At 38.0% G+C, this 21,125-nt stretch overlaps 6 protein-coding genes across 6 annotated transcripts; 3 read left to right on the forward strand and 3 right to left on the reverse strand.

Annotated features, from left to right (window-relative positions):
- Positions 1–5,063: 5,063 nt before the first annotated feature.
- On the reverse strand, positions 5,064–6,181 carry MRS44_004242 (uncharacterized protein; the record flags this gene model as incomplete). Its single annotated transcript, XM_065622123.1, has 4 exons — positions 5,064–5,600; positions 5,672–5,785; positions 5,845–5,925; positions 6,005–6,181. The coding sequence occupies 4 exons, from the start codon at positions 6,179–6,181 to the stop codon at positions 5,064–5,066; spliced, it is 909 nt and encodes a 302-aa protein (XP_065478195.1).
- Positions 6,182–7,522: 1,341 nt separating this feature from the next.
- On the forward strand, positions 7,523–8,689 carry MRS44_004243 (uncharacterized protein; the record flags this gene model as incomplete). Its single annotated transcript, XM_065622124.1, has 1 exon — positions 7,523–8,689. The coding sequence occupies one exon, from the start codon at positions 7,523–7,525 to the stop codon at positions 8,687–8,689; it is 1,167 nt and encodes a 388-aa protein (XP_065478196.1).
- Positions 8,690–9,029: 340 nt separating this feature from the next.
- MRS44_004244 (uncharacterized protein) lies at positions 9,030–10,527 on the reverse strand (the record flags this gene model as incomplete). The annotated part of the gene is made up of 2 exons (XM_065622125.1): positions 9,030–10,059; positions 10,118–10,527. 2 exons carry the CDS (start codon positions 10,525–10,527, stop codon positions 9,030–9,032), a joined length of 1,440 nt encoding a protein of 479 aa, XP_065478197.1.
- Positions 10,528–12,152: 1,625 nt separating this feature from the next.
- Positions 12,153–13,714, forward strand: MRS44_004245 (uncharacterized protein; the record flags this gene model as incomplete). The annotated part of the gene is made up of 5 exons (XM_065622126.1): positions 12,153–12,333; positions 12,398–12,536; positions 12,590–12,837; positions 12,901–13,589; positions 13,682–13,714. The coding sequence occupies 5 exons, from the start codon at positions 12,153–12,155 to the stop codon at positions 13,712–13,714; spliced, it is 1,290 nt and encodes a 429-aa protein (XP_065478198.1).
- Positions 13,715–14,260: 546 nt separating this feature from the next.
- On the reverse strand, positions 14,261–15,218 carry MRS44_004246 (uncharacterized protein; the record flags this gene model as incomplete). Its single annotated transcript, XM_065622127.1, has 2 exons — positions 14,261–14,665; positions 14,718–15,218. 2 exons carry the CDS (start codon positions 15,216–15,218, stop codon positions 14,261–14,263), a joined length of 906 nt encoding a protein of 301 aa, XP_065478199.1.
- An 894-nt stretch (positions 15,219–16,112) lies between these two features.
- Positions 16,113–17,160, forward strand: MRS44_004247 (uncharacterized protein; the record flags this gene model as incomplete). Its single annotated transcript, XM_065622128.1, has 2 exons — positions 16,113–16,563; positions 16,616–17,160. The coding sequence occupies 2 exons, from the start codon at positions 16,113–16,115 to the stop codon at positions 17,158–17,160; spliced, it is 996 nt and encodes a 331-aa protein (XP_065478200.1).
- Between the last annotated feature and the right edge of the window lie 3,965 nt (positions 17,161–21,125).

Here is a 21,125-nt window from a genome sequence, read left to right on the forward strand (position 1 = left end):
ATATAAGAAGGCATATTAATAGGCATTAATTATACTGCTTTAATTTACTAGTTAAAGGTCTTTATAAAAAGCTATCACGATCTTATTAGTATATTATTAATTAGTTAGCTAATCGTAGATTAGTTAATTAGTTAGTTATAGTTATTATTAGTTATAATTAAACCTTCTCTTATGAGGATAATAAAAGTATAATCCTTTAAGATTTTAACCTCTTTAAGTAGTTAAGAATTATAAGGATAATTAGAAGGTTAATATTAAAGGGGAGTTAATATATATATAGAGGGGTTAGATTTTAATTACTTTAGCTAGTTAAGATATAAGCTATATAATATAAATAAAACTAGTTTTAGCGTATTATTAAAGCTATTAATAATTATATAGATAAACCTTATTAATTTAAGCCTATTAAGACTTTAGGCTTTAGGTATAAAGCCTTTATTATTAAAATTACTAAGATATTAATTAAGATACTTTAATCCCTATTTTAGGTAATATAAAATAATAAAATAATAAGTATAAATTAAACTTATAACCTAAAGTTAAGCTTTATTTAATCTTTTATATTTTATTACTTAAATTAATATAATATATTATTTAAGTAAAAATAAATAATAAACCTAATATAAAAGTTAAAAAATTAAAAAAATATATTATAAGAATTATTCTTAATATAAATAAAATTAATAATAAAATAATATATTTTATTAAATAAAAAAATTATCTAGACTTAAAAAAAAATAAGAATTATTAAAATACCTTATTAATATATAATACCTCTTAAAGAATTTCTATTAATAATCTTAAATATAGACTTATTAAGGCTAATTATATCTTAATTAATTAAGTTAATCGCCCTAAGGCAGTAAGCCTTTATTATAATAAATAACTCCTTATAAAGCTTACTTAATTTATCTAAAGTATATAAGCTATGCTTAAAGGCCTTATTACTCCGCGCTTTTAAGAGATATTTTTATTAATAAATATAAGCTAGCTTAGTTATTACTACTTTAAGAATAGTCTTTACTTTTAACTTTTTATTCTTAAGTCTTTTATACTTATAAATATTTTTTATAATTATTATATTAATTAGAAATATAAATAAAATATACTTATATAAAAAAGACTTATAAAAAAAAAGCTATATTAATATTATTATATATAACCTTCGCGATTATATAATTAAAATAGTAATTAAAATAATTAGATATTACCTTATAGGGAAGACCTTAATAAAAATACTAGGTATAAGATATAATTTTAGATCTAAAAGTATTAATATATACTAAAAGGCTCTATACTATAGAAAGTTTATAAAAAAAAATATACTTAGAAACTTAATCTAATATTATATTAATAAGGAAAAGATTTTTATAGGTCTAGGTTACTTACCTCTAATACTTAGCCGCGAGAAATAGTCTTAAGGATAAGACTAATAAAGAAGAGATCTTATATTATAATTATAATATATACTAAGCGGGGAAGCTTAATAGAATTACCTAACTAAGTAAGGGACTAAAGGGATTAAACTTTATTCTTATTAGTGTATAGACTAATAGCTAGAAATATTAGTCTTACCTTAGATTAAACTCCTTAAATATTAGTCTTAAAATTAACTCTAAATATATAGAATATACTTATTAGTACTTTCTTATATATTAGCTATCTTAATTATTAATATAACTTAGTTATATTTAATACCTTTAAGTATATTACTAGATATAACTTATATATTATTTAAGATAATATTAATATCCTCTCTATAAATATAAACTAATATAACTAGTTTATCTCCCTTAGGACTTATATAATTATTATACTTATAATCTAACTTATAACTTATTATAAGTTAGACTTATATATTATAAGCCACTAGAAGTATATAGAGCGTGCCCACTAGCACTTTCTTATATACTAGCTACCTTAGCTATTAATATAACTTAGTTATACTTAATACCTTTAAGTATATTACTAGATATAACTTATACCTTATTTAAGATAATACTAGTATCCCCTCTGCTAATATAAACTAGTATGACTAGTTTATTCCCTTAGGACTTATATAATTATTATATTAAGGATTATATTTTTTTTTTAATTTTTTATATTATATTTTACATTATTATAATAAAGAAAAATCTTAAATTAGCCTTTAAAGAGACTAAGTTTATTTGTATTAACTTAAGAAATATAATCTTAAAGCTAAATATATAATTATAAACTCTTATATTACTTAAGAAAGAAATTATATTATTAACCTCTTAGGTCTTAAAGATATTAAAAATAATATTTAAGGGTTAATATTAATTAAAATACCTTAAGAGATAAATTATATACTATAAAAATACCCCTTAGAGTTAATTTTAAAAACTATATAGTTTTCTTTTAAGGGAATAAAAATAATTATATATATAGTTACTTTACTTAAGGGTAGTATTAAAGAATTTAAATATTTAAATAAAATACTAAGTTAATATTAAAAGATAAAAAAGACTTAATTATAAAAAGAATAAGGAATAAATAATAAAAAAAAATAATTAATTAAATAAATATAAATATATAAGTAACAATAAAATTATTAAGAAATAATAATTAAGAAAAGTTAATATAACTAAGGGTTTAATATTATAATATTTATAATAAGCCTAACGTACGTGATAAGTAAGTGAGCCAGTTAAGCAAGTGAGCCACAATACTGTGTAACTAAAAATAGCTGATTCTTAATTTCTAAAATCTGCTATAGGGTAGCTAGAAGGTTAAAAAACATATTTTTATAAACCTAATTCTTTATAGAATCTTATTATAATTTCTTTAGATTTTTAAAAAAATTCCTTTATAGAGAAATAGCTACTTACACAGTGTAAATAGACTTTTTTAAAACTACCTTATAAGGATTTTTTTAAAAATTCTAAAAAAATATACATTATTTATATTAATATTAATAAGCTAACTTTAAAGCTAAATCTATTTTTAGTAATAATTAAACTTTTTAGAATTTTTTAAAGTAATTTTCTTTAAAGAGGAAATCCCACTATAGGGTAATTTGGATCACTTGCTTGACTGGCTTACTTACTTATTAAGTATGTTAGTTATAATATAAAGACTTATTAAGTAATAATTAAAATATCTAAGAAAAAATATAATATGTAATTTTAATTAATTAAATAATTTATAATATTTTTATTATAATTTATATTTAAAAAGTTAAGATTTTTAATATACTTATTTATTTAATATACTTATTTATTTAATATACTTATTTATTTAATATACTTATTTATTTAATATACTTATTATATTTATTATTAAAATTACTATTAAAATTATTATTATTTATATATTTATATAAACTAAGATATATATATTATATATTTAATTAGATAGGTTTAATTAATTAAACCTATAAACCTCTATTTACTACTAAGTCTAACGCTAATACTTTTTAAGTCTATAAAACTTTAATATTAACTCTAGGAATTAATCCCTCTAAGTAAATCTATAATACTAATAACCTTTATTTCCTAATATAGTTATACTTATAGCTATATAGCTAGATCTTAGCTAGCTATAATAAGATTTCTTTAATCTTTTTATTTAATATTATAAAAAGTATTAATATTAATAATAAGGGTTATAAGCTATATTTTATATTAGTTATTATCTTTTAAGTCCTCGAGGAATATAATATCTCTATTAATAAGATTTTCCCTTTTTTTTAGCTTTTTTTTTAAAAGCCTTTAATAAAAAAAGCTTTTTTTTAATAAAATTAAACTTTTTATTAATATTATAACTAAGTAAAAAGAGGCTAAGAAAGAGAAAAAAAATATTATAATTAAAGATTATAAGTTTAATTTATATTAATTAGCTAAGCTCTATATTTAACTTAATACTCTAAAGGGCTTTATTTAATATTATTTTTTATAGCTTATTATAGGTATTTTTAGTATTTTTATAAAGCTTATAGATTACCTCGGTAAAGTTATCTTAATTATATTAGAAGTTATATTAATAGGTATTAATTATATTATTTTAATTATTTAATTAAAGGTCTTTATAGAAACTTATTATAATCTTATTATTAATATATTATTAATTAGTTAGCTAATTATAAATTAGTTAATTAATTAGTTATTATTAGTTATAGTTAAATCTCTTTTAATAAGAATAATAAAAATAATTTTAGCCTCTTTAAGTAATTAAGAATTATAAAGATAATTAGAAGGTTAATATTAAAGGGGAGAGCTATTATATAAAGGGGATTTTAATCTCTTTAGCTAGTTAAGATATAACTTATTTATTATAAATAGAGCTAGTTTTAGTATATTATTAAAGTTATTAATAATTATATAGATAAACCTTATTAATTTGAGCCTATTAAGACCTTAGGCTTTAGGTATAAAGCCTTTATTATTAAAATTATTAAGATATTAACTAAGATACTTTAATTCATATTTTAAGTAAAATAAAGTCTAAGAATAATACTTATTATATATATATTTTAATTAAGTATTAATTAATTAAATTATAATAATATAAGTTAAGGAATCTTTAAGATATTTATTTATTTAAAATACTTATTAAGTATATTATAATTTTTATATTAATTTAATTTAAATCCTTATATAGCTTATATAAGTTCTAACTTAGCTTATAATAAAGTATAATTAATTACTTCTTACTTAAATTAAGACTTAATATAAGTATAGTAAGAACCTTTCTTCTTAATATATACTTATAAAAATACCTTAATAAAATAAAAAATAAGTAAATTACTTTAATATCTTATAGACTAGTAAGGTTAAACTATGTATTTAAGTCTATACTATTTAGGTATAACTTCGTTTAACAGTGGATTTTTCCTAACATGGCTAAGGAACCTAAAAATGCTATGTTTTATTAAACTTCTCTTAATACTAAAACTAAAAACTAGCAAAGCCTATATCCAACGTGTGACTAGTTGAATCACAGTTCGTTGTATGCATAGAATAACACGCGTGAACGGCTTGACTCTTGCATAACCAAGTTAGCAGTGCACTTGGACGACGCAGTTATCGGATCACGAACGCTTACTCGAAATTCATCTTATTGGTCAAAATCCCGACCTTCTGCATTTCAACTTCTACCGCATCGCCATGTTGCAAGAATATCTTGGGTTTGCGAAATGCCCCCACTCCCGCTGCAGTGCCTATCATAACTGCCGTCCCTGCTGGGATCGTGGTGCCTGCCACAGCAATGAGAATGATGCCTCTGCTGAAATGATCGCCTAGAACAGTCTCACCTTGGCTCATATGGCTGAGCACGGTCTCAGGGGAAAATATCATGTCCCGTCGCAAGTCCGCTTCTTGGCGGGTCTCGCCATTAACTCTTGTTACGACTTTAAACGATGTGCCGTCGGCGAATACCTCCGGACTGATCAACGTCGGGCCGATGGGTGCAAACTTGTCGAAGGCCTTGGCAAAGAAAAACTGACCTCCAGAGTTTTTGGGGAGCTGGAACAAGCGACAGGACAGATCATTCCCAACTGTGTAGCCCAGGATGTAGTTCTTAGCGTCTTCAGGTGACACGTCCCGGCACTCTTTCGAGGTGACGAATACCAATTCGCCCTATATCTCGAAAAAGGTCGATTCGTCAATGACGCATTGCGAGAAAGAGGGGTGACAGCAAGCCTACTCACTTCATAATCCAAAAGGCTTTTGGCGCAGAAATCATTGACTTGAATGTCTTCGCCTGGGTGTGCGATTGACGCAGCTGGCTTTGTCCATAGTGGAGGATATGACGGAATCGAGAGCTGTTCGTTGTTTAGACGTGTCAGACCCTGGAAGAGCATCTAACTTGGGGTATTCCTACGTCTGCTTCCTTTGCGTGGCTGCGAAAGTTGAGACCTACACAATATATCGGAACACCTTCTCGTGGAAGAGGTGCCAGCAGCTATGGACGGGGCTTAGCACGTCACATGCTTCGATACTCAGGCATGTGGGAACCTGGGCGTTTGTGGAGGTAGACATACCCGTCGCACCGTCACAGTCTTCTCCTCAGACTTCCGGGTGAGATCATCAATAGACCCGAACGCACCCAGCTTTGTTCCTGGCAACGGCAGCCCATCAGTGTCGGGTCCAAGGTCGGCAAAGCAGGGTCTGCCGTCTTCTTCGCATTCGAAGCGCACAAGGCGGGTGAAGGACGACATTTCGACAACTTGAGAGGATGGTGATGTGGTTAATCGGTCAATCAAGCTTGCCTGCTGATGGTCATATAATCACTGATGTGGGCAACCCCAGATGCCTCACGGAATCATCTAACCGCTTCCAGATCCAAACAGTGGCTGATGCCTACTGTAGGTCGCTGGGACAGGCAAAAGTTATTCCGAAGCATGGTCGAGCGTAGCCCCGCTTTTGTCGGAGTATCTTTTATATAAACCGTTCATCCTCGGGTCCTTCGGCGCAACTTCCAATTTCCTTTTTGTCGCGGGACATGAACCCCCCACATTTTCCTCTAAGCCCTGGTTAGACCCTGCATCCACTCATTCTTACAAAGTCGCCTGTTCAGACTTTGCAAGGTTAGAGTGTGGCCTGTTGCGGATGCCGAGGATCGATTATGCAGCAGCCATCGTCATCCATAGCACCGGCTCCGCACTTCGATGCCGAAGCAGTCCCGTGGCCCCCGTCTGAGCCACCGCCTGAGCCCTTCGCACCACTGCATCCTAACGAAAACGGGAGCCAACCGTCAGCGTCCAGGGTGTGCGATACCTGTATCTGGTAAATCACGGCTACCTCGCTGAAGCCCACAATCGTCACGTTTTCCCAGCTGACATCATCTCTAGGAAGAAGGTGAAATGTACGCGAGCCGTACAGCTATTCCGCAAACGGAGTCTTGCCTAGAAATCATGAAGGCTGACTGAACCTGTCGGATATAGGTGATTTGGGGCGACCGACGTGTTCTCCCTGCCTTCAACGTGGATACACTTGCACTTATTCATCGATAAGACGCAGACCTGGCCCGCCTCGTGGTTCCCGACGCGGGTCGCGACGAGCGCAAAGATCTCATGGTAAGGCCGTTGTTAGATTCCTCGCCGTCAGTAGCCTATGTGCCCCTCTGTCGCCACAAGAAGTTCAGTCAATCGTGCTAATCAGTTTCCCGCTTCGTGATTGAAGCCCGACAACAAAGTCCCGTCGATAGCCGACCGTCGAATGAAGAGGAGTCATCCACGCCAGAAACAACCTCGATATCTGGACCCACTGTATCCTATGAGTCAAGCACCCAGGCTTGTTCCGAATCGTCCCAGGATGCAAGGAGCAGAACTAAGCAGTCGACCCAACTCAATATCCTCCCTGAGGAGGAGGAACATCTGTATGGGCTTCCGACTATGGCTGTTTAGTCGTCTCGCTAATAATTTTTCCTCTTCTTTTTGGACCCTAACAGCCTAGAAAGGTTCTTGGATGTGGTTCACGACGCTGTTCCTATCTTCTCAAGAGCGCGATTCCTCCCTAGCTTCAGGCACTCCCTATACAGCCGGGATCTCGTCTTGGCCATGCTCATAATCACGGCTAAATTGATAGGGTTCAAGTTTGCCTCCGGTGACTCCGACCTTGACTCTCACATTGACCTCATGTTGAGTTCAGGGTCGCTTCAGGAAGACATGTGCGGCGATTCCCTATCACTCGACCAATTTCGCAAGGCTTGCCTCCTAGCATTCTATGAATTTCACCAATTTCCCGGGCAGCAGGCTTGGATGCGGGTCGGAAAACTCACCCGCTTGGCGTATTGGATAGGACTTGACCGCCTGGACCGCTTCGAAAGTTTACCCTCTCATAACCTCGGCTGGGGTGCCACGAGCCAGGATGATTGCGAGGACTGGCGCCTCGTATGGTGGTTCGTCTATCGCCTCGACACGTACGCGAATCTATCGTCGGGAACACCATATTTGATTGATGATAGGCTCGTGAGAACCGCTCTCATATGCGATCAAGAATCGGATTGTCTACCAGAGAGTCGGCGGAGTCACCAAAAACCAAGACTATACTTACCGCCTCATCCGGATGGTCTTTGGGAACTGGTCCCGGCAATTACCTCAGCTTCACATCAGACATCGCTGTTCAACCTTCACATTATCACTGCAACCGCCACACGTCAAGCCGGCCGAGCGCTGCAATCGCATATGATAGGGGCCCCAGATGAGACAGTCGCGTCTCTTGCCGACCTCGAGCGACGACTTTCTGCGCTGCGTCTCTCTCTTCCGAAGAACTATCTCAATCCTATGCGCAACGCATTTTCGAATGAAACGCACTCCGGCCACCATGCAAGGCTCATCACGGTTCTCCATCTGCTCATGGCACGACTTCTTGTCTCGATTATGAGCTGTTCTCGTTTGGATGAAGGAGATGAATGGCTACTGAGCTGGCAGCAGGTTCTTGAGACATGCCAGGACATCGCTTCTATATCAGAGCAGTGGAACAGCGCTTTCTCTCTAAGCGTGGACCCAGCAGTGTCCTTTATCATTTTCACCGCACTCATTTTCGTCGATCTTCACAAAAAGTTTGCTGGAGTTACTGATTCTGCGCTTCACTCCAACCTGGAGCACTGTGAGATGGTCCTTCTCCTGCTGCTCGAGCAATTTGCAAATACTTGGACACTTCCAAGACTACTCATTCGTGAGTACATGTTGAGTCTATTACCAAAGAGAGTTCTATCATGCTGACACAGTTGACAAGTTTCGTTCAAAGGTTTCAGGGAGTTGATGATAGGTCCCTTGTTGTATTCTCATATTCGGTCTGTACTTGCTCGTTTCGAAGCGCCACTGCACCCAAGATGGTTGCAATTCCTTTCTACAGCTCCAGCAGACTTCGAGATCTAGGTTAAACACAGAGCTGGGTCCTAAAGTTTCAGTAACTCAATGGCAACTCCCTATCTAAGGTGGGAGCTAGGGATTTAGGCTCGGCAACGCGAAGAAATGCTTGTCTTGATGATGCTATTTATGCAAGTGCTTTGTCATGTTGATTCTTTCCCGAAAAACCTGGTTCCCCCTGCAGCTCTACAAGCTAAGCCCTCATCGGGTATAACCAACTGAGCTTGCCTTTCATCGGCTCTTCCATTGGGACGTAATCCAACACCTGTCCCTTTCGGAGCTCAGGTGAAATCACTGACTTTACAACAATGTCCTCCACAACCTTCGGCATGATTAAAAATCGAGAAAGCATGTAGTATCCCGTATTCGCCCAAGCATGCATTCGTGTCTCCATTCCCGAGTGAGCTAGATCAGCAACGAGCGAGCTGGCTGGGCTCTTTCGAACCGCCTCGTAGCTCTCAAACACCTGTGTGAGAGCAGAGGCGTCTGGATTTCCATCAGGGGCCGCAAGAACGGCGTCTCGAAGCTTGTTACAGAGTACCACAACATCTTGAACGCCGTTGTTGTACCCCAGGCCGAGATGAGTGGTCAACTTGTGGCACGCATCACCCACAAGCACGATTCTACCCAAGCTCCAGTGCTGCAGAATCCCCTCCTGGAGGTTCGTCAGGCCCGCCCCCAACATTCGTGGCCAGACATCCTTGACCTTCACCTTTTGGGTTAAGGGAAATTCGGCGAACTCCTTGGCAAGAGCCTCAATGTCTTGATCAGTGTAATCCATGCGCTCTTTGGTGGGCTTCGGCAGCTTCTTATATAGGAAAAACCATGAGCGCTCAGAGCCGCTGAGATACATGATGGACTTATCCCAAGTCTGAACATCGTATCCAAGGCCTGGCTCCGAAGGTGACGGAAACGACCCAAACAGGACCTGGTAGGCTGCCATAAACGGTTCCGCAGGGTCCCAAGTCCGTGATGAATCATCCTGGAGGGCAAGATCGCGCATCAAGCGGCGGGTTTTGCTGTGGACGCCGTCGGCGCCGATAACCATTGATCCCTCATAGACGCTGCCATCGGCGCATGTCACCGTGACATTAGTTTCGCAAGTTTTAATGTCGGTTACTTTCTTGTCGGTCAAGATCTTTTCTTTCGCGGTGGTAGGGAGACCATTATACATAATCGCAACCAGCTCAGCGCGGTGAAAGGCAGCAGGTCCATAGCCATGGCTGATCCACAAGTGTTAGTCAGGAAGCGCGAGCGAAATGTGCGATCTGCTAGACTTACTTCTCGCGAACGCGGTCATACCTTGTGCCCTCTTTGAACACATGTCCGAGACTGGTAATAGACAAATGGTGATTGAGCTCATTGCCCACAGATAACACTTTCTCCAAAATACCGAACTGGTGTAGGACTCTGAAGGTATGAGGGTAGACCACAAGACTTGCGCCTTGATCTTCGACAATATTGGGCCTGCGCTCAAGGACGACAAAGTCAATGCCGGCAAGGTGAAGAGCATGTGCAGCCGTCAGTCCCATAGGACCTCCACCGACGACTATGACCTTGAAGCTGCTGATGTTGTTGTTGTTGCTACCCATGGCGTGGTTTGTAGGATAGACGTTACTCAACATGACAGAAGTATTGAAGAGAATGGGAGAATCCTTTATAATGCGGAGGATGTGTCGCAAACACTCCATGCCGAGGAATCACGCGTGCTGATCCTTGCCGTTGAAATTAGCATATCGAGGCCACAGGTGCGCCAGTGTAGGTTCATGAATGGAGATTGAATGGAGTACCAAACGTGCTGCAACTGGGCTATGAAAGGGAGTGGTAGTCTGGTAGGGTCCACCTATCCGGAATAATTAGGCTAAATGAGCCAAGTTCACCGCTGATGAGGTATTTCCAATTCCAGAGACGTGGTCTCTCCCTTGTGCCTCGCAAGCAGCCGAGGGTCACCGGACCTGGCTACCTGAGAAGAATTCAGAAGTCCAATGATTCGATTCAGCGGAGCTGTTAATTAACGGAGTTTGCCGCGGAATGAGTTCCCCCGGAAACTTGAAGCGCGGTGGGCCTGGTGCCGGAACATCTTACATAGTGTGATACAGAAAAATAGGCCGTTAGGCCAACTAAAAGGTAGGGGGCCTAATTGGCTCTATTTACTGTACGACACATAGGATGCGGAGCCTCCCCTAGTAGCTCTTCCCTACCTAGACATGAACTTTCTTCCGGGTCACACTGCGTTGTTTGCGTCATGCACGGAAATGGATTTGAGCAAGACACAAACGCCCTTAGCCGCCCTGTGACAATCTAACGACTCGTACAGTCAGCGGCTAAAAGTCGTCCCCCCCACCCCCCAACACACACACACATTGGCCGCATTCATAACGCGCATTTTCAAAGTCAAAACAGCCAGATTGAGGTCAATTGAAAAGTTGTGGATACCAAAATAATGCCCAGACCTTGCCGTTCAATATTTCGTATACCAGCCCTTAGCCCCAATTACGGCACGCAAGAGGTCAGGCAGTGATTACCAGGTCCCGAATTTGGTCATTAGGACTGCTTTCCGCGTCAACTCAGCGCATTTTTGCATTTCTGCCCAGCCGGTCTTATTATCTTGTAATTTAGTCAAATGAGGGCATTTTCCCCTCATAATGTGCTTCAAAATATTCCAAAGGTTCTCAACTGGATTTAAATTTGGCGAACATGGAGGCCAATCTACCACCTCCCTGGTTGGGTTATAAACGAACACATCGTACTCTTTTGAACTTGTGACCTTATGACCTTCCAGTTGTTGCGGGTGGGTGTGTGCTGTGTCTCTCCCACCAACAGAACATGTATGTTGTCTCCCATAGGCATAGCTTGTGAGAACCAGTTAGTTGATTGCCCGCCCGAGGTTATCGAGCCCAAAAGAATCAAGCGCTTGCCATTTTGGCACGATCTAGAGAACCGCAATCATGTTATTCATATTTATTGCTCCGGGGGCGAACAATATGCCCTTGCATGACTTAGATCCTCCGACGGAAGAATATGTTCCCAATGAACTGATCCGATCAGAGCGAGCTACGAGACTCAGCCCCACATCTTCCATACGGATGTCATCTGCGTTTAGTTCCGTTCTCGAGCTAGGGCCTTATTTCTAGAAAGTTGTACTTTATTGCCTTCTCTTTTTTTTTTTTTTGGGCTCGTTTTTGGGGGTTTCCAGGTCTTGTTTTATTTCTGTGACATTCCGTGGTATGTTGTATAGGTTCGCCTTAAGTTCTTAACCCCATCAACCTGCAAACACACAACCCCGGCCAACAGCTGTTCTTCAAAGTCCACCATAATGTCAGCTATGGCGGCTTTAGCAAGCGACCCATTGCGACTCCCATGCGGTCTCATGCTGAAGAATCGGCTGATAAAATCAGCCATGACCGAGAAAATGGCAGTCAATGAGCAACCCACTACTGACCACCAACGGGTATACAAGCGCTGGGCGCAAGGAGGATGGGCCGTGTTGATTACTGGTAAGTAATGACGCTGTGGCGTTATTCAGGTACGATATAATGCTGAGTACTTCTCTTTGTCAAGGAAACATCATGGTCGACGACAAATACCTCACTTCTCCAGGAGATGTTGCAGTCTCAGGCCCCGACTCGACCATCATTGAGGGCTGGACAGCATGGACCAAGGGAGTTCACGAGCATGGGTGTCATATCATTGCTCAACTGTGAGTGGTACACATGAATTATAAATGCGCTGATCCGCTGATAAGGGTTCTAGGAACCATCCCGGTCGCCAATCGCCACTCGGAGCTGGGAAAAGGGGTCTGTTATCCAAGGCGCTTGCGCCAAGCGCTATCCCTCTCAGTCTCGGGGATAGTTGGATTGCTCATGTCGCCCGTGCCGTGGTGTTCGGTACTCCTCAGGCAATGACGCCGGACCAGATCGACGATGTAATTGCGCAGTTTACTCGTGCTGCAAGGCTAGCATCGCGTGCCGGTTTCGACGGTGTGGAAATTCATGCAGCACGTAAGAGAGAACCTAGTTTTCCACCTAGTAAAGAAAATACCAGATTGGCTGACATTCAAGCAGATGGGTTCCTACTCTCCCAGTTCTTGTCATCGTCTTCCAACAAGCGTTCAGACGAGTTTGGTGGCTCTGCAGAGAAGCGTACTGGGCTCGTTCTTCGAATCATGCGGGCCATTCGAAAAGAAGTACCCCAATCGTTCTGTGTTGGCGTCAAAATCAATGCGGCGGATCATGTGAACCCAGGAGGTTTCGACGAGATGCTGCGACAGATTGAGCTTATCGACAAGGAAAAGCCGGATTACATCCAACTCAGCGGCGGGTCTTTTGAGGATCCCCAGGTTTGTACATTTGAGCTCTTCTCGACTCCGATGTGCACGAATCTAATCGTTATGGCCCAGATGCTTAGTACTCGAAACTCATTGCCTAGGATTGATACCAGAGCCGGCCGAACGATCAGCCGTGAAGGCTTTTTCATTCAAGCAAGCACGGGGATTCGTCGCAAATTTCCCCATCTCCTGCTCATTGTAACTGGAGGCTTTCGAAGTCGAGAAGGCGTTAATAACGCACTCAAAGACGGAGCTTGCGACGCCATTGGCCTTGGCAGGCCCGCTGTAAAGTTCCCAGACTTACCCAACAAGATAATATTGAATGATGATTTGGGAGAAGAGGAGGCCAGGTTCGACGTCGAGCCCGCACCAGTTCCAGGGTGGATAGCAACCAAAATTCGTTCCGTCGGTGCTGGGGCAGAAACGGTGAGTGAACAACCCTGCCACCAACACCTGACTCCTCAAATTTTCCTTTGTGGGTTTGACTTGTGAATTTGTCAACTGACAATGCATTGTAGAAATACTATTCCTCTCTCCTTAGACAGCTCTAGTGCTTCAATAACTCTGCTCTCCAACACTAGTGCTATATTTCCGGTCACACACTTCACACGTTAGCATACTGTTATTGTAGTATATCACACAGTCAGATGGAAAATGATCAGTAGGAAAGCTCGTGGCTCTATTTCTATATAGTCAGTGAAGAAGGGTCGGTTTCTTATAGATAAGATGAATTGGGCCTGCAAGGCTGTTGTGTTGAAGAAATTGCTCCCTGCGAGGCATAGGTGACACCCAGCTCAAACTGGAAGTCCGGACTCCCGGGCTGCCGGTCTGAACAGCTTGGCTGAACAGCTGGAAGACCTTCCTTCTACTTTGATCAAATGTATGGACTTTTTGGTCTGTTGGATGTGACACAATATGAAATGCGCATCCGAGGCCAGGATTTGTTCTGGGAAGGAGCATGTACTAGTTGTCACTTCAAGGTCGGGTTTCTGGGGGCGGAAATGCCGAAAACCAAATCGACTCATATTTGCAGGTGTCTAGGCTAGTATCCCCTAAAGTCTTGCGAGATGAGAGAAAAGAACCCAACTCTTTTTCTCTCAATGAGTAACATGACGGGAGCCGGACAAGCGATAAAGTTGGTAGTAACGGAAAAGCATCCAGTTCTGTGCGAAAATTTGGTGAGACGTGGCTGAAGCTCGGGAGTTTTCACATACCATGAACGACGCCGGGCAGCAGGCCACGATGAAACGCAAGTACCATGCTAATTTACCTTCCCATATCTCGGGACCCGTCGACCCTTGCATCAGCTTGCTAACAACGGACCTGGCATAGGCATCCGCCATCATACCATTCGCATTCCCCTCATACTTGATACGTTCCATGGTACTCTTAATTGGGAGATAGAGCGAGTCTTCGGGGGCGTAGAGTCCATGGTGAAGGATGTTAGTGCGGACAAATCCAGTAACAACTTCGATGACAGATATTCCAAATGGCTGTAGCTCCTAGTGACTGCATTTAGGACGGAACAACTCCTGCATTTGAAGTATCACTTACAAGACGTAGAGTCTTCGTGTATTGGCTGAGGGCAGCTTTGGACGCATTGTAGGCACCTTGCCACACGACTGGCACGTCTCGAGTCACGCTACCAACCTGCACAATCCGTCCATGGGGAGCCTTGCGGAGGAGTGGGACAAAAAGCTGACAGAGGCGCATCACGGCAAAAACATTGACCGTGAACAGCTTCATAGCCTCTTCCACATCCAGGTCGATTGCCGTTGCTGCGTAGTGTGTGCCTGCGTTATTGACCAAAAAGTCGATATAACCACCCGTACGTTTCACAACCTCATCTCTCAACCTTTCCATACTCCCCATATCACCAAGTTCCAGGGGTAACGCTTCGATGTTTTCATATTGACTAGTCAGGTCCCGAAGTGACTCGACTCGTCTTGCGGTGGCGAGAACGGTAACTCCCCTGGATGCGAACGTCAGCGCCAAATGCTTTCCAATACCGCTGCTACACCCAGTAATTAGTGCGATCGGGACTCTAAGCGTCATTTTGGCAGACGGGTTATGGGCTCGTACGGTATTACCATGCAAGTGAGAATAAGCACGTATCTATGGAGTTTCTTGATCAGTATATAAATCCAGCTGGGAGCCTTAACGTCATGTGTACGGATATTCAACTAGTCAAAAGATCCCGAGGTTATGACCACCAACAAGAACACAACCACAATTTTGATGTCGCAACACCAAGTCTCTAAGTCGGGGCATCTTTCAAATTACGGAGGCGCCACGTTCGGTAGTGTGAAAAGTCCCCGCACACTAACCTGGTCAGGATGGACAAGCCGTCGACACCGAGGCCTTTCTCCGGATCATCATCGATCTACTAAAGCTACCATTTGGTTTGGGTGTAGTTTTTGCACATGTCTCATTGGAGTACGGCCACGATACCGAGGAGAGGTTGTGGGCGGATTGTGCCAAGAACCGCCGCTGGGACCCTACAGGGTGGGGCTTAATGTTAAAAGATCCTCCGAAGAGCAAGCGCTAAGTTCTTCCGAGTATGTCTCACCATCCTAGCGCAAAGTTTCCGAGTGCGACAGGCCAGCCAAAAGCGGTAATTGTTACGGAAAGCTGCGTTGGACATGATTCCCTACGGCGCCTAGGAACTTCCCATTGGTAACGCTGAGATCAGCCGGGGTAACTCTATGATGTCTACTTAAGAATTCATAGCTTGTGGAAGATGTGCCGATAACAAGCAGCTTGTTCATAGCTAAATTCCTGGGCCCTGGGCACTCTGAGATATGAATATAATCTCCACTACACGACAATCCCTCATCCCACCCAACATTTGACGATGTCGCTGTTCTTCAAGTTTTTTTGAGCGCCCTCTCGAAGCTCCCGAGATCCCTACGCGAGGCTATCATGCCTGACATGTTAATTCCTCAAATCATGAACGATCCGTCCAAGGTCCAGCTCGCTCGTCCAGGGCATGTCTACTTTGAGCACACCGACTTGAACAAATTTAGCGAATTCGCTAAGGACTTTGGATTCATTGAGGAGAAGAGAACGAGAGACCGAATTTATTTCCGTGGGTATGGCAAGGACCCGTACGTCTATGTCGCCTCCAAGAGTAAGGACGGCAAGCCGAGATTTCGAGGCGCAGCTTTCGTTGCGGCTTCGGAAGAAGAGTTCAACAAAGCAACCAAGCTGGACGGTGCTATCGTCGGCTCCTTAGACGGTGCTCCTGGTGGAGGCAAGATTGTCACGTTCAATAGACCGGACAGGACGTACTTCCATGTCATTTTCGGACAGGAAGAGCGCGAGACAAGTGCACATGAGCCGACTGCTACTCATGAGCAGCAAGGGCCATTTAACACATCATTTAATAAGCCGAGGCGAGGTTAGTATTGACACAGCTTGACGTATCTCACATTTCATCTAACGATTTCCAGGCAAATTTCAGCGCTACCATCGTGGTCCAGCTTTGGTCCATAAGCTAGGACACTTCGGCTATGTGGTGCCAGATTTTGACCGCGAGCTCGCATGGTACACAGGCAACTTCAACTTTGTCCCATCCGATGTGCTCTATCACTGGGACTTCTCCAATGTGGATGTGCTGACATTCATCCACCTTGACCTTGGCGAGGAGTACTCTGACCATCACTGCTTTTTCATGCAGAGGGCAGAGCCTCATGTCAAGAAGACGTTCCTACACCATACGTCCTATGAGGTTGCTGACTTTGACACGCAACTACTCGGGCATGACTGGTTAGCCAAAAAGGGCTGGAAGAGTATCTGGGGCGTCGGGCGCCATGTCTTGGGCAGCCAGATCTTCGACTACTGGGCTGACCCGAGCGGGTTCAAAATCGAGCACTATGCGGACGGCGATATCGTCAATAAGCACACGCCGATGCAGAGGGATGTTGTGGGCCCATTTTCGGTATGGGGACCTGAAGTTCCTAAAGACTTTAAAGACAAGGGAGATGTTATTGCTTGAAGAGCAAAAGTATGATTATCCATTGTATAACGTACTGTCATACAGAGCGCCTGAAGTGGCTAATTAAAGCATGAAAAACTGTAGTTGAAAGAGCCTTATTTTCTTTAATCGAAGGCATCGCCTAATGCAGCCTTTTAACAGCGCAAAGCCTCTATAGTAGGGCTGCTCTGTGACGGTCGAGGTTCCCAACGTAGTAAACCGTAACCTGATGGGTTTATGTTAGCAGTTGGAACGGGGTGTAATATATTGATCGCAGGGTAATAAATCACATCTAATAATATTAGGAAGTATTCTTAAGTAATTAAGTTATATTAAAAGCTGAGGTAGTTAGAGTATCTATCTAAGGAATATTACGTGGTCTTTTATAGGTATAGTCTAGGGAGTATCTCACGATATCTATTATGAGATATTGCTATATTCTTACTCACATAGAGTAAGAGAGTAAGCGGGATAATGGGTTCCAGAGTGAGCGGTAATATATTAATCTATGCCGTGCAGCGTTATATATTTAGTCATAGCATAGGTCGTGACAGATACTCTTTCCTCCTTTATAAGCTCGCTTCTCCCGCCTAACGCATAGCATAGTAATATTAGATTGGACCCTGTACAATAGCTCAGAGGGTGGTCACGTGCCTTCAATGTCGGGCCGGGTGATCTCCGGATCGTCGGCACACTAGGCCCAATTAGGAAGGCCACGTCGTGGCCCAAAAGGGAAAGAGGGGATTCCCACAGGAACAACAACAAGCAATACACATAGGTTCAAGGATAAGCCCGACTTATCAACAAGTAACTTCTAACTTTTATTATTTCTTATCTCTAGATCCTACAAGTAACTAGCTTATTCTCTTTTCTCTATAGCAATACTAAATAACATATATAATAAGTATACGCTATATCTAAGTATATACCGCACTTTTTATTATGGCTTAGTTCCCCGTAACAACGCTATAAGCCTCTATAGGCAGCTGAAGCACCACTATGATTGCTACTATTAGATTGGACCCTATACAATAGCTCAGAGGGTAGTCACGTGCCTTTAATATCGGGCCAGGTAATCTCTAGATCGTCGGCATACTAGGCCTAATTAAGAAGGCTATATTATGGCCTAAAAGAGAAAAAGGAATTCCCTTAAGAATAATAATATAAGTAATATATATAGGTTTAAGGATAAGCCTAACTTATTAATAATTAAGAGTCTTATATATAAATTAATAATTACTAATTAAAATATTAAGTAAAAAAGTACTTATTAATTACTCCTTAAATAATAATAATAAATATAAATATAAAACTAGCCTTTAATAATAATTAAGTTACTTAGTTTAATATCCTTAAGATAAAAATAAAAAACTAAGATCTATAGGTCTATATTAATTTATTAGCTAAAAATAAGCCTAGCCTTATATTAAATCTTTTTATAAAGCTAGATATATAAAATATATAAAAAAAAGGCCTAAATATTAAGGTAATAATTACTAAGGGAACCCCCTTAATATAAGGCTTAAATATTATTATTTAAAAAGAAAATCCCTTTTTTAAAGCTAATATAAATAATAGCTAAAAGACTAATAAAATCTTAAATCTCTTAGTAGCTAATCTCTAGACTTATAACTCTTTATAGACCCTCTATAAATATCTCTTATTTAAGTATAAAAACCTTAAAAAAAAATTATAAAGGTTTAAGATTAAGTCCTTAAGATAATTAATAAGCCCCTTATTTATTATTATTATTTAGCTAATAATATATTTATAAATTAAGTAAAATCCTTATATAAAGAATTTTTCTTAGCTATAATAAATAAGAAATAAAAGGCCTAAAAGATATATAAAAATTACTTAATAAAGTCTTATTAAAGTTATTTAACCTCTTATTAAGCTCTTAATAAATAAATTATAAGGTAATATAATATAATTAATAAGATAAGAGATATAAACTTCTAAGAAGCTAAAAAGGTAAATTAATAATTCTTAGATCTTCTTAAAGTATTTTACTTATTACTCTTTAAGTTATAAATCCTTACTTATAATATAATAAAAAGAAATAATATAAAAAAAAATAAACTTATAATAGCCCTTATAATTATAAATATATAATAGGCCCTTAATAACTTTAAAAAATCCCTAAAGAGAAAAAGGTAATATATAGCGCCTTTATAATAATTAATAGAGATAACTTAGAGGAGGCTCTTAAACTTAGATAATAAAAAGGCTATCTTAAGGGAATTCTAAGAGGGTAAAAAAGAGCTTAAGAGACTAAAGATAAAGGTATATAGCTAATATATATAGTATATAATTATTTATACCTCTTAGTTAATTATTATAATATATTCCCTAAGAAGTAATATAAAAAATATAAACTAAATATACTCTAAGAGGAGATAATAAAAAAAAGATCTTTTTTAATATTAATAACTTAGCTAATTAAATATAAAAAATTAAGCTAAAAAGGTTAGCTTAATTATAACTTATTAGCTCTTATAATTAAGAAATAGCCTTATTAGCTGCTAGGTATTACCTTCTAAGGGATAATATATTACTTAACTCTAAGGCTATATTATATATCTTTAGAGATACCTTAAGGCTTAGGAACCTATAAGTTATCCTAATAAGGGATTTCTTTTAATTAAGAATAAACTAAATATTAATAAATAATTATAGAGATATTATTATTACCCTAAGAGAAGCTAATAACTTAATAAAAAGGCTAAAGCTCTAAGATATTACCTTATATATTAACCTTATTATAAATCTTATTTCTTTTATTAAGCTAAGAAGGTAAGGCTTTTAATAAAATATAAAGCTAAGTAAGAACTACTTAAGAAGGGTAAATAATAGCCTTCTTAGAGAAATAAAAGAAATTTATAAATAATAAGTCTTAGAGTACTAAGAAATAGCCTAATAAAGCTAGCCTAATTAGGCTATATTTATAATTAATAAGGCAATAACCTTCCCTCCTAGGGTAAGATATAAATATATAACTTATATAATATAAAGACTACTTAAGAGAGACTCTCTTATATAATATTAGCGCCTAGGGCACCTAGGACTAAATATTCTTTAATGCCTTATAATTACCTTAAGGGGCATTAAATTAAGGCTAGATAACCCTTAGGGCCTAGAGAGAATTATTATAATTAATTATAATATATATAATATAATTAAGGCCTAGTGAATAATCTAAAAAGCCCTTAGAGAATTAATAAAAGAAATAAAACTAAGGGAATATATTATTATAAATTTCTACTTAATAACTTAAGGCTATAATAGCTATACCTTTATTTAAATCTTTATAAATAAAGCTTTAAGCTACTTATAAGATTATTATATTATTAATTATTATATAAATATTATTTTCTTAATAATAAGAGAGTTCTTAAAGCTCTTAGAGGTTTAATATTCCTTAATAATAAAAGTCTTTAAGTATAATAATAAAATTATAGAAATCTACCCCTAAGTAATTATTTATCTCTAAGAGAGAAAGATATATTATAAGCCTTTTATATTAAATACTTAAATATAAAATAATAAAGCTAAGAAGATTAAAGTAATAATTATTTAAAAAGATAAAATAATAAAAATAAAAACTAAGCTCTTAAAATACTTTTAGCTAGAGATAATAAAGGTAATAATATATTTATATAATTATATACCTTTAATTTAAAAAAGAAAAAAATTATCTTATAAAATCTTTTACTCTTAATAATACTCTAAGAATATATTAAAACTAGACCTCTTATATCTATAAGTATTTAGCTATAAGGTATATATCCTTATAGCTAATACTTAGTTATAATAAAATTACTTATAAAAATAAGCTCCCTAGGGATAAATAAGATTTCTTATTAGCTATACCTTAAGTAATTTATTTTATATATAAAATTTATTTTATAGGGAAATAATTATAACCTAAGATATTATATTTAATAAGAAGTAATTCTTTAATAATTAAATTAAGTCTTTAAGAG

The sequence above is a fragment of the Fusarium solani genome (assembly GCF_023522795.1).
Source record: "Fusarium solani strain SB1 chromosome Unknown bctg00000002, whole genome shotgun sequence".
Lineage (NCBI taxonomy): Eukaryota > Fungi > Ascomycota > Sordariomycetes > Hypocreales > Nectriaceae > Fusarium > Fusarium solani.